Consider the following 12,435-nt stretch of genomic DNA (forward strand, 5'->3'; position numbering starts at 1 on the left):
GCACATGAGCACCTCAGCTCTTTGAGGAGGTAGAACAGGGCTGTTCTGCCCCTTGTACAGATGAGGACTGAGGCCCAGAATGGAGAACAAGGAATTAAACCCAGGTCTCTTGGGTTGCAGGCTAGGGCTCTAACCGCTAGACCGTCCTGCCTCTGACTCCTATAACGAAATGTACTGGACCAGCCTTCACTTTCTGTGGCTTTCCGGAGTCTTCCCAAAAAGAGCAAATGCAGCACCACTGGGACGTTCTGGCGGTAGCAGGGAAACCTTCTCGGTCCATAGCCGCTGGCTATGCCGCCCTCTCCCCACCCACCTCTTGTCACGCAGGCTGCTTCTGTGCAAAGCTTGCAAAATGCTTCTCTTCTGTCGAGGCTGGGGGCGCTGCCAAGGCACGGATCTCGCTGATGAGCAAGCATAAGCTTTGCCCTGTGTCTGCTGGCAGCGATACACGTGCTTCCTTGGGAGCTACCCTAATCTCCCAGCCGCAAGGCCAGCAACTGCGTCTGCTAGCTAAGTAACACATGTGCCTCCCTTCCTTCTCAGGAGGATACGAGCCGGGACTGAGCTGACCTGGGATTATAACTACGAGGTGGGCAGCGTGGAGGGCAAGGAGCTCCTGTGCTGCTGTGGCGCTATCGAATGCCGAGGCAGGCTGCTCTAACCACGCTGGTGCCCGCATCGTGAAGGACTTGGGCTGCTGGCCCTGGATTCCCCCGGGCTCCAGTTGTTCTGAGCCAGAAAAAGGTTGATTCTCAACCACAGGCATTGTCCCTCCCCTCCCCGCCCAACCCTTTGTCTGTGAGGGTGACGTACTGTAGTTCATCTCGAGCGGTTTCTAAGTACACTGCGTTTATTTGTAATTGTAGCTGTTACAAAGCTGGTTACAGTAACTTGGAGTTGCCCTGTTCACTTGAAAATATGCCCACAGGTACACAGACCACAACACTATCAGGCTAACACAGGGGTCGCTTGGCTTTGTGCGTAGGGCTGAGATGGACAGCAATGTTCCCAGCAAGCTACTGCTTTGCTGTAGATCTGTCTTCACTGGGTCATGCACTGATCAGCTAGCTGTGAGACTTAATACCTGTCAGCTCAATTCAAGTATGAAACACACTAGGCAGGCATTACAGAAGGGTCCCCTGCTTCGCCATCCTACAGCCAGCCTCTGTTGTACCCAAGTCTGCCATGTCAAATTCCCCCATCCCCAAAAAACTAGGGCAACTACAGTTAGAATTGGTGCCCTCTTCTTATCAAAGGGAAGCATTTCAGAGAGGCCAGGGGTAGATCATCCAATCCAGGAACCGTACTGGGATTTTCCTGTGGTATTGCTGAACATGCTGTTAAAAAAAAAAAAAAAAAACCTGGCGGCTGTTGAAAGCAATCATGGATGCTTTCCTAAAAAAAAAAAAAAACCAAAAATAAATACCCCCACCCTGCAGTACAGCGTGAACTTGAAAGTGGCTTGGGGGAAAGCATCACTTCCAGGAGTGGATTTAGACAGAGGCAAGCTGGGGGCTCAGGTAGTGGGCGAACTGGAGTGAGCACATGGGATTTTGCCTAGGAATCGGACACTGGGACCAACAATCACTTGTCTGTTAGTGAACAAACCCAGGTCTTTAAGGCACTGCCTGAGCCCATTATGGCTCGTACTGCGGGAGGCTTCTGTACACCTGCTCCTAGATGATACAGAAGTGGAGGGAATAAGATCCAACTTAATTGTAGCAAGGGAGGCTGTACCTACCTGTGCTTATCAAATACTCACCGCAGGCATGATTAACTCCGGCCCATAACTCCTCTGACTGCAGTAGAGCGAGACCAAAGCTGATCAAGGCTGTTACTTGCTGTAACTGGAGAACCCTTTGTAGTAGCCATGTTGGTTCTAGAGTATGAGCATGTCAAGGCAGGTGAGGTAATATTTTATGGGACCAACTTCTCTCACCCTGTCTAGCTAGAGGAAGCAAGGAGGGTATGAAACCAGAGGTTTAGGAGACTGGTGCTCGGTCACACAGCTGAAGATGCTTAGATTGTTCTAGGGCTATGTTATAGCTCCATCAAATAGCAGACTAACTTCTTCTGCAGCGGCAGGACTACAGCATGCTATTCCCCCTGCCAGGTGAAGGCACACTACCTCTTAGAGCTTTGCATGACAACTGCCCTCCTCAGGGCAGTACATGTCAAATTCCTTGGCCCAGCCTTCCCTGCGGCTAGCGATGCCAGGGCACATAGCTCACAATGGAAACGAATCTAAAACTATCTGCTCAGAGAACGGTGCATCTAACGGCAGCTGCAGGTTTGCAGGAGGAGCTTGATCTCCTGGGGATGGAAACAAGCTCCAAAGAGGCTGCTGCACCCCCTCCACACAACCTGGCTTTAGCAGGGTGAACAATCACAAAAAAACCATAGCTCATTATGTCTGGGGCATGTAATTTATTTACATATGTACCCAAGATACAGAACAGTGAGTGTCTTAGTTTTAATGAGTCGGTCTCCTCCTAAAACGCTCTTCAAGTAGGGTATCTAGCGATGGAAACTGAAGTGGTAAAATCCAAGTCACTTTCAAAGGGACAGTAACTAATTCTAGTGGGGCCTGGGCTGCTAGAGGGGACATACCTGCTGACAGGGGCGGGAGTAAGCTTGGGCCACTGCCATGTAAACACGCACACTTAGTCTATTTGGACCTGCTCATGGGGTTTCTCAGGGGCCAGTCTAAGCTTTCCAAAACCAAAGGGTTATGGCTGCGGGTGAAGCTAAAAGTTGCTCCTTTCCTTAAAGCAAACACGTGATTTTAGGCCTCTTTTTGCAGGTGGCGGCGCTGTAGCCTGTCCAGGTCCCTGCACATCCTAAGGGGTTGAGTGACTTCCTTGTAAGGGGTCTCTGATTAAACTAAACCGTGCTTACAAAGAGATGCACTTTACCATCCTAAACCTGTAGCAGGTTCTACTCAGCTCAGCCTAGTGCAGCATGTTTAGTTTAACACACTTTGGACCGTGGGCATTGTCACCACGAATCTGCCAGAACCTCTAGAGGAGATCCCTAGGCACCAGCTGTCAAACCGCAGCAAGGGGCACGGGCAAGGCTGAGTTCACAGTGAGCGTGACCGAACCAAGCTAGGGGAAGTAAACTCTTCCAGTTGCTCCCTCTTTCCAGCCTGCAGCAAGCCAGCTCAGGGCCAGACCGTCACCACCCTGCACGGCACTGAGCTACAAAGAGCAGGCCCTTCTACTGAGCTAGTCAGAAATGAATGGGTCATGGGAACGGAGGGTCCCTGGACCAGCAAAGGGGGTCACTCCTGAGCAGAGAAAAGGAACTCCACCCTTGCTAATGGGGAGAGAGAGTTTGACCATGGCTTTTAAAGTGTTTTACAGTAATTACCTTTCCTAGGACATCTGAAAGCTCCTCCGCTCGCTGACTGTCCATTTGAGGGGCTGCATGGGAATCTTGCAATGCTAATGGAGAAGTGCTATGAATAGCAGAGTTAAATCAGTGGCTCCTTCCTCCCAAGCTGCCTGTAGGAACAGCTGCCCGTAGCCACATCAGTATTTCAACAGTGGAGCCTCAGAGGGGGTGGAGCAGGTGGCTTTTCTAGGAAGTGGGAGGCCAGTTGTGTTTAAAAGTAGGGCAGTAGAAAGCAGGTGAAGTTCTGAACCCCCTCTCCAAGCATGCAACACCCACACTCTGGGCTTGGTTCCCCCAAGTGTTCAGGCTCTTAAATAAAGGCCAGACTTTCAAAAGTTCCCCACACCTCCCAGTGGGCCTCATCCAGGTTTCCAGGAGACGTCAAACCCGAGCAGGCTGAGTGAGCGCTTTTGAAAATCTGGCTGCTTATTTTGATGCCTTAAAAACGGGAGCTGATCCCTGCTAGCCTTGGGATGCTTGTAGTGAGCACGTTACCACCACAAGAGGACGCTCCTGTGAAAACCACACCAGCTCAAGTCTGGCAAGAGTAGCATAGCTGATATGAAAGCTGTCCCATGTGTTTCATACTGATCCAAACCCCTCAGATGGGGGGGTGGGAACAGGGTGACACTCCAACAGAAACCACCACGCCTGTTTTTACAGAAGTTTTAGTTTTTATTTAACTTTTAATAAATTTTAACTTTTAAAAAACTCAACATTTTGGTCTGAAGTTAGGTTAATGGTCCTTTTCTCCAATCCCTCTGTCTAGCCTGGAAAGTTTTATTGCCTTCAGCATTTCAGCCCCCACCGAATCTGTTTTTACATGAAAGACTCTCTGCAGTCCAGTTCCTTTTTGTACTTAGTCCTAGCTTTAAAAAAAAAAAAAATAAATAGAAAAAAAAATCAGTTGCAAATTCATTTGTCCATTCATAGCCTGGGCGGAGGGGGGGAAAAAGCACATTAGAAGGGAAGTGGAATAGATCGTTCTTAAAGGTGATCAGAACCAATTCTTATAGAGCAAAACAATGGGATGTATTAAATCCCCATCGAAATAGATACTAGGTAGTGTGTCTAAACCACACAGCTTCCTTCCAGCAAGTATCAATAGTGTTGTCTAATAAATCAGCCATTAATACCCAGACGTTCATCTACTTAACTTAGCCTCCCCCATGGTATAGCGAATGTCACCTGATCCCACAAGTCTGTTACTGTGGTGGTGAGCTGTAAACCGAGCACAAATTCCTTCTGGCTGCTCTTCCTTCCTGCTCCCCAGAGCAAGTCAGTGACTTTGCTCCTCATATTCCTTTGCTTTTCTGGGTGCAATGGGCACATCTCGGTCATGCTGGGGAGCCAGCCGCCAAAGCTTTGACCTCCATTCACTAACGGTGGCAAGTAGCAAAGCCAAAATGGGGACCAGGCCCTTCTTTCAAAACGAGACCCGTCCATCTTAGTCCCTGAACTCCTTCACCCCGCAGCGGAGCGAAAGGCTCCCAAGAAGGGCCTGAACTGCAGGAATGGGCTTAGCTGAAATTGACAGGATGGTCTCTGGCCTACCTAGGCTTTGATTTCATGCCTTTGCTAGTACCCAAGAAAGCAAAATAAACTCCACGCTCCCTGCATGGGAAACACTTATTTCCTCTACAGCTGGAAAGGAGTGTGGGGAGAGGGCTTGCAGTCGTTTCCAAAAAACCCAACAACGAAGGGGAACAATTTGCGATTGAATCCAAGCCCTTGGAGGACATTAGAGTTCTGCTTTTTGTGCGTTATTTCCACCAGCCACACAGCTAGGGGATTCCCTTCCAGAAACTCGAGAGGCGAGAACAGAGCAACTCGAGAGGCAATGAAACCATACCTCACCACTAAAACACGGGGAAGGAACTGGCGCCAGCTTTCTCTGTGGGTGTGGGTGGGTGTGTGTGTATAAAACACAAAAACAGAGAGAGCAATTTGCCATCTCTCCCTCATGTAGCAGTCTGGCTGTGCCTTCCACTATGCACCTAGAGTTTGGGGATGGGGCCAGATAGTCGTGGAGAAGGGAATCCTTGCGTCCCAGTTTGGTTTAAGGCAGCTGGGTGTGGATGCAGAGAGAAAGGACACTACGGTATGGTGGTGGCACAAGGCACTACCACCCCTCCCCCCACAAAGTTGGCACATTTCCATCTGCAGCAACAGGAAAGAAAATTGACCTCAAATGATGTATTCTAAGCACACATGTAGGGTTGGTGCTGGCACTCCAGGGTCCATTCCTTTAGCCTCCCCCCTAGATGGGTCAGCTATTTCCACTAGATCCGTTTTGAGGAGAAGAGGGAGAGTAACTATTTATAGGGGACAGGAGGGAGACCCTGGCACTACAGTCGGTGGCAGGGTGGAAGCTGAAGTTCTCTTGACATTTTGGCCTCAGCTGATGCCCATGGTGGTGGGGCCGGGCAGCGAGCTGGCGACACCTCCACATGTGCCTAAAATCAATCGGTTTTCCGGTGGTTGTTGTTCAGGACGGGGTGTCCGTTGGAAAGAGGCCCGTTCTTCGTCACTTCCTCCTCCTCCGTGTTGTCGGTCTCTTCGCGATCACTCCTCTCGTCTTCCACCACCTGGAGGGATTGAAAAGAAAGGGGCTTCACGAATCAAAGTGAAACGGGGCGAGCGGGCTCGAGCAGAGTGGGCCTGGGCGTCAGGACTCCTGGGGTCTGTTCCTAGCACTGCCACTGACTTGCTGCATGACCCGTTTTGCTTCTGTGCCTTAGTTTCCCTGTGGAACACCATGAGCGGGGCTTAGTGAGGCCCATTCCATCCACAGCCCTGCCCCTCCTCCATTAGTGCCAGCTGTACAGGTGGCTTTGTGAGCCAGGCACTTGACTGGGAACTGGGTGAAATCCTCCCACACATCTCACATGGGGGCCACCGCACACACTTCAGATGGTAACAGATACTGCCTGGAACGGAGCTGCACTCACCACTGCGACGTGAAAGGCCCCCTCCCCGTTTACCCCTGCGGCACGCAGGTCCCACTGACCCCCTACTGCCTTGCCTTCCCCAGAGATGCTCCAGGACTTCGCTACTGAGCTCTGGCTTCTCCCTGCTCCATGCTGTTGCCCTAGCAAACTTCTCCCATTCCTAGAGCACCAGCCAGCACGTGGCCCTACTGGCCCCGGACGCGCCACTGGAGCCTCAAATCATGCTGCTGCTTAAAGCCCCAAGGCCCAGATCCTCATTGGGATTTAAGTGCCTAATTCGAGAAAACGCCCCCTGGCCGGTCTTAAAAATTGCTGATCTCTTCCACTTCCCCATCCTCCCCGGAGCAGTGGCTTCACTTTGCTTCCCTCCTGGCCCCTGGGTTCCAATGTAAGTGAAGGGTGACCTGGAAAAAACAAAAACACCCCCTCCTCCCTCCCTGCCAGAGAAAGTGAACCTGCCTTTCCAGTTATGAACTTGTGGGCCATGCGGATGATGAGATACGCCCAGAAGATATGCAGCGATTGCAGCACCACCATCATGAAGTTGAAGAAGTAATAGCCGAAGAAGGGTGGGTACAGGTCCAGAGGATAGACCACCGTGCAGTGCATGATCCTACAGGAGAGCACAGGAGACCTCAGACATGTTCGCTGTACTGAAAGTGAGGCGGCTACGCGACCCTCCTGGCTCACGCCGCTCAGAAGCAAAATTGGCAGCGTGGCCTAGTGGCTAGAGGGCCAGACTGGCACTCAGGAGCTCTGGGTTCTATTCCCAGCTCTGCCACGTAGATGAAACTCCGGGATCATCCTCCAACAGCCAGCTTTTCCCGCCCCACCACCCGCAATGCTGTCCCAGGCCTAGGAGTAGCAGTAGGCCACGGTCAGAGGCTGGGGCGCTTGCTCACCAGAAGGGCAGGATGATGAGGCGCGTGACGATGAAGACGGCGGCGAACACGATGAAGATGTTGTTGCAGGTGTTCTTCCAGCCGGCGTAGTTAAACATCTTGGCAGACTGGGGGCGAGAGGCCAAGGCCACAGTAAGCTGCAGTGCCTCTGAGGCATGGGAGATGTGAGCCGGGGGCAGAGCGTGGGCCTCGGGAGACTCGGATGAGTCATTGAGTCTCTCGGGGGCTCTCCCACTTGTCAAATCCTGCCTGTCTCCCACCCTTGTCAGTCTCGACTGGGAGCTCCTTGGGGAAGGGGCCGGGTCTCGTTCTGTACCTACAGCACCTCGCACAACAGGGTCCTGCCCTTAGCTGGAATCTCTAAGCACTAAAACAGAGCAGCACTACTAACAGCAGCTGCATGGTTTGGTTTTCAGGTAGGGCTTGCGTCTGGAGAGCAGCCCCCAGCTCCCGATGACGGACGTCTCAATGAAACGCACAGTCATCCATTTCACATTAGGTGTATTGCTGCAGCACCCAGAGGTCCCGGTGTGCCAGGTGCTGCCCAGACACAGAGTGAGACGCTGTCCCCGGCCCCAAGGAGCTGAGAGTCCAAGTAGACCAGGGATGAATCACAGAATCTCCGGGTTGGAAGGGACCTCAGGAGGTCATCTAGTCCAACCCCCTGCTCAAAGCAGGACCAATCCCCAGACAGATTTTTTTTTACCCCAGTTCCCTAAATGGCCCCCTCAAGGATTGAACTCACAACCCTGGGTCTCTGGACTCCAGGGTTCTGTGCCGGGCTCAGTGGGGCAGCCCCCCCCACCCCATGGGAGTGAGTCCTACTGGCTTCACGGGGACACCAGGGGTTCTGCTCTCACTGGCATCGTGGTCGTGTGGTGCATCAGCCATGGGGAAGAGCCACGGGGACTGGGTGGGGGGTTGCACTCACCTCCAGCAGGTAGTCGCAAGAGTCGTGCAGGGCCATAATCAGCGTCCCCGCCCGGATGTAATTGGCGAACCAGGAAAAGCTGATCAGGATGATGGTGGCCACGTGGTGGATGATCTGCTCTTTGAAGTCCTGCCAGGAAGAGAAGGGAGGGGAAAGGAAGGGGTTAACCCCCCCAACAAACAAGAGGAGGGGTCAGACCCCAGCCCAGCCCCTCCTGCCCCAGATACACCAGGCCCTGCCAAACCTCCTACCCCTCCCCAAACACACCAGACCCTCCCTGTCCAGCACTGCCCAGACACCCCCAGCCCTGGACACAGAATCCTCTCTTGGAGGGAGGCAGATGTGCCCCCCCTGCGATATCCCAAAGGGGGGCTGAGAGGGGCTGCCTGGGGATCACCAAGCAACTACACCCATGTCGGGGGGGGAGGGCCACATTCCTAGTACCAGGGCTGGCTTGGGGGGCCATTGCTCGCCCTATGGAGCTAATGGAGGCAGCCCCAAGCAGAAGCCCTCTGACCCCAGCAGACCCTCCCCGCCCATGTCCTGGAGGCCTAGGACTGATCAGGGCACAGGGGATTCTCTCCAGACCCCCGCAGGGGCAGCAGGGCCAGCCCAGAGCCGCCAGATCTCTTCCCCATTCAGCGGCAGCCCGGGACTGGGGACGCACATGGATCTCCATCCATCCCCCCTGCACAGCCAGGCACGCGGGAGACAGCCTACCTTGCGCTTCACGTCGGAGGCGATGCTGAAGAGCAGGGACCAGTAGAACGACAGCTCGATCATGTAGTACCAGTACTGCGACGGCAGCGTGGTCTGCAAGGAAAACGGGACCAGAGAGTTCATCGTACCAATGCTCTGCTGAAGCATGTGCGCGCGCACCCTCTGCTGGATGGGATCAGAATGGCACTGCTGTGTGCCATAAGCCCAGGTCTGCACAGAACGAATGGGGATTCTCCTGTAGCTCAAGCGGCAGGGACCTGAACTTTGGAAGCAGGAGGATCGGAGCCTTGACATCACCCTGGATTTCCTAGGTGGCCACAGGCCACGTATCCCAGCAATTCCTCAGAACTCCCTCCAAGGAAATGTTAACCACCAAGTAGTTGCCAGGTAACCATCCTGACTTCGGAGCACGGGCACCGATGGACGTGCGTCCCAATGAAAAAGGGAGCCCGTGCTGTGTTTCATTGGCTGCCCAGGCAGCTATGCTGGAGGCTGAGACGAGCCAAAACTCTCTCCGCTTGTGGAGCTGAAGGAGAGAAACAGCCGGCTCTGTCCAGGGGCGCTAACCCGACAGCAGGCGCGCGCTGGACTCACCTGGATCGGGTACCCTTTCCACACTTCCTTCAAGTCGTAGAACCAGGGCTTCTGTGAGGAAAAGCGGGAGGGGGGGGAGACAGGGCAGGGGTTAGCACGGCAGCTTGGCCAGGACGGGACGAGAGACCGGGAAGGGGTCGAAATGGCAGATCTTACTTACATCCACTATGACGGCCATGCCAGCAATGAAAGCAATAAGGTAAAAGGTGAATCGCCAACTGGAAAAAGGAAGCAGATGGTTCTCAACAGAGGAGCACGGGGCGGGGTGAAGGGGAGAGAGAACACGTCATGGGAAGGGCAGGTAGGGAGCCCCAGACGCTGGGAGCTCCAGAGGGAGCCGGCCCAGGGGACACAGGGTTGAAGTGCCCGTCTGGGTCACCGGGGCCCCTTTCTGTGCCTGTCTCATGATCTAGCAGGGATGGAGCCTTGTCCTAGGCCCTGTGAGAAAGCGGGGGGAAGCTAGCCTTGCAGCCGCTGGGCTTTAAGAGTCCCCTCAATCCTGTCACCCTCTTGCCTTTCACCTTGAAGCTGGAGCCATGCTCACAGCCCAGCTGGGCTGGGGAGGGAATAGGCTCCTCCGCTCCCATGCACTCCCCCACCACCACCAAACCTGCCTGCTCAGCCCAGTCAGTTCTGATGCAGTGCACGGGGGCGACAGGGCACTATGGGCTTAAGGGGATCACCCCAAATGGAATCCCGGGGCCCCCTCCGCCGCCGTTCCAGCGCTCACAGCCCACAGACGCTCCCTTCACCACCACTGGAGAACCACCCACCCGCCAACCCCTGCCAGGTCTCATTACTGTGAGAGCCCCAGGTCCACCCCACGCTGCCCAGCTCGGCAGAGAGCACAAGGCGGTCCCAAGTTCAAAGGGAGATGGGCTGCAGGGGGCGCTGCAGACACCAGGGTGCGACAGGGTCGCCGTTGCACGGCTGGGCGAGCGGCACCAGGCTCTTACCTGGCCTCCCGGAACTTCTTGAGCAAGCTGGGCCTGTCCTGGTTGCGCCTGCGTCGGAACCAGCGCTCCACCTGCCGGACCACGCAGCCGCTCTTCTTGGAGAGCATCTCGATGTCGCCCTGGGAGGGGAGAGACCCGGGGGTGGTTACCAGGGCGACCCAGGGGCTGGCTGGGCCCCAGGACCAGACGACAGGGTGGTCAGTGGGAGTCAGGAGCCACATGTACCGGGGGAGGCAGAGGGTGTCAGCTCGCGCGGAGCTCCCCAGGCTCGCTTTGGTCTCATGAGCTCAGGTACTGGCCCTAGTGAAGGTGCCAGGTGGGGGCATCTAGCCCGTGAACAACTCTCCAGGAGCCCCCACGGGCCCTGAGCCGGTGCTGGTGCAGCTTCGCTGTTCCTGAGCTAGCTAGATCGGGTCTGTCTACACCCGCTGCAGCCACAGCCCGCTGTTACCGTGCAGCCAGGCCCAGAGACAGGCTGGGAGCTGCAGGCCCAGGGAGCCGCAAAGGGGTTTGTTTTGAGCTTTCAGAGCCAGTGGCCACAAGGGCTGGGGGGCGCTGGTGCCGGAGAGAGTGAGAAGCTGAAAGCACACGGGCTGAACCAGACAAGTGCAGGGTCCCAGCTCCTCTGCAATCCTGACCCGCAGCCTGTTATCCTCGCACACACCGCTCTGCCGGGGCCCCTCAATCCTAACCGGTACCACCCTGGCTAGCCCAGCTCTGGGTTTGCCCCACACAGAGCTCTGCCTGGACCCCTCATTCCTGACCCCCATCCCCTGCTATCCCAACTCCTCACACCCCCAGCTCTGCTGGTGCCCCTCACTCCCACCCGGCAGCCCCCTGCTATCCCAGCCTTAGGCCCATTAATCCCAACCCACATCCCCCCTGCTAATCCAGCCCGGGGCTCCCCCTCTGCCCCAGCAGCTGTGCCAATGCCCCTCAATCCTGCCTGGTACCTCCTCCCTGTTATGCCAGCTCTGGGAACCCCCTGGGCAGAGGCTGCCGCTCTGGCCAGCGACCTACTGGGAATGAGGCAGAGCGCCTGTAATGATCAGGAATGGACCCCCACCCCACCGGGGGGAAAGACCAGTGCTTTAGCCCCTGCATCACTAAAGCTGCATGCAGAAGCACCCCCGAGCCCTAAATGCAGCCACTTAGCTCCTCAACTCGCCTCCTGGTTTCTTCCAACACACAGAGCCAGATTCATTTAATACCATCACATTAACGCCCCAGGCGCCCGGCTAGCCCCATGCAGATCAGCTCCCAGAGGTGGGAGAAGGCAGCCCGGGACACCTCGCCTGCAGCACCCCGGTGCAATCCCAGCGCCACGCTTGTCGCAGGCTGCAGGCAATACAGCCCTCCCCCTCCCCCCGCCGGTAGCATGCACTGTACCTGCTTGGGGTGTTTTGTGGATGAAGCGTAGAACTTTTCTAGCACGGGATTTGGGGTGGCTTTTAATCGGATCTTCTCCTTGACGTTCAAAAGCCCGGCTAGTGGGGTAGCCACATATCTGGGGGTGGAGTGAAGGGGGGGGGGAAGAGGAATGGGGAGCACAGGCACAAAACACGTGGTTAGAATAATGCTTTAGAACATGGAGGCCCTTCCCTTTGTGGCGATCCGGCGTTGTTATAACCTGGGGCCACAGTCTGGAAAAGGGACAGCACTGCTGCTTTCCCCCATCTGTGCAAGGGGGAGGAGGACACGGCTCTCTAGAGAACAGCAGTTTGCCATCTACTGATGGGAAGTGCCACGGAAGAGTTAGGAGGAATTATTAGTGTGTGCAGCACCTGGCAACAGGGGGCTGTTAGGTGCTACCATAATACGCCTAATTATTAGGTTATAACTCTTCAGGGGAGGAACCGTCTCACCCTACATTTGTGCAGCTTCTGGCAAAGACACACCCATTACTGCTTGGCCTGTAGGCCCTACCATAACAAATCCATATAGACAATCAATTCCCTCAATCAATCAGAACTCCAAAGCCGCCT

The 12,435-nt window shown here is 55.0% G+C and overlaps 2 protein-coding genes across 3 annotated transcripts in view; one reads left to right on the forward strand and one right to left on the reverse strand.

The window, feature by feature from the left end:
* SETDB1 (SET domain bifurcated histone lysine methyltransferase 1) overlaps nucleotides 1-1,336 on the forward strand; it is a 32,246-nt gene extending 30,910 nt beyond the window's left edge. The window contains 1 exon segment of the mRNA XM_065420002.1: nucleotides 544-1,336. Coding sequence (XP_065276074.1) covers nucleotides 544-661 — 118 coding nt within the window. The 3' untranslated portion in view covers nucleotides 662-1,336.
* Nucleotides 1,337-3,333: 1,997 nt separating this feature from the next.
* The window catches only part of CERS2 (ceramide synthase 2), a 48,435-nt gene continuing 39,333 nt past the window's right edge, over nucleotides 3,334-12,435 (reverse strand). For both annotated transcript variants that reach the window (XM_065419819.1, XM_065419818.1), the window contains exons 3-11: nucleotides 11,840-11,957; nucleotides 10,451-10,569; nucleotides 9,655-9,712; nucleotides 9,495-9,545; nucleotides 8,901-8,993; nucleotides 8,181-8,309; nucleotides 7,250-7,356; nucleotides 6,807-6,960; nucleotides 3,334-5,984 (exon numbers count right to left, since the gene is read on the reverse strand). In XM_065419819.1, the coding sequence (XP_065275891.1) occupies nucleotides 5,859-5,984; nucleotides 6,807-6,960; nucleotides 7,250-7,356; nucleotides 8,181-8,309; nucleotides 8,901-8,993; nucleotides 9,495-9,545; nucleotides 9,655-9,712; nucleotides 10,451-10,569; nucleotides 11,840-11,957 (955 nt within the window). In that variant the 3' untranslated portion in view covers nucleotides 3,334-5,858. The remainder of the gene's footprint in view (nucleotides 5,985-6,806; nucleotides 6,961-7,249; nucleotides 7,357-8,180; nucleotides 8,310-8,900; nucleotides 8,994-9,494; nucleotides 9,546-9,654; nucleotides 9,713-10,450; nucleotides 10,570-11,839; nucleotides 11,958-12,435) is intronic.

The sequence above is a fragment of the Emys orbicularis genome, chromosome 20, assembly GCF_028017835.1.
Source record: "Emys orbicularis isolate rEmyOrb1 chromosome 20, rEmyOrb1.hap1, whole genome shotgun sequence".
NCBI classification, from domain to species: Eukaryota; Metazoa; Chordata; order Testudines; family Emydidae; genus Emys; species Emys orbicularis.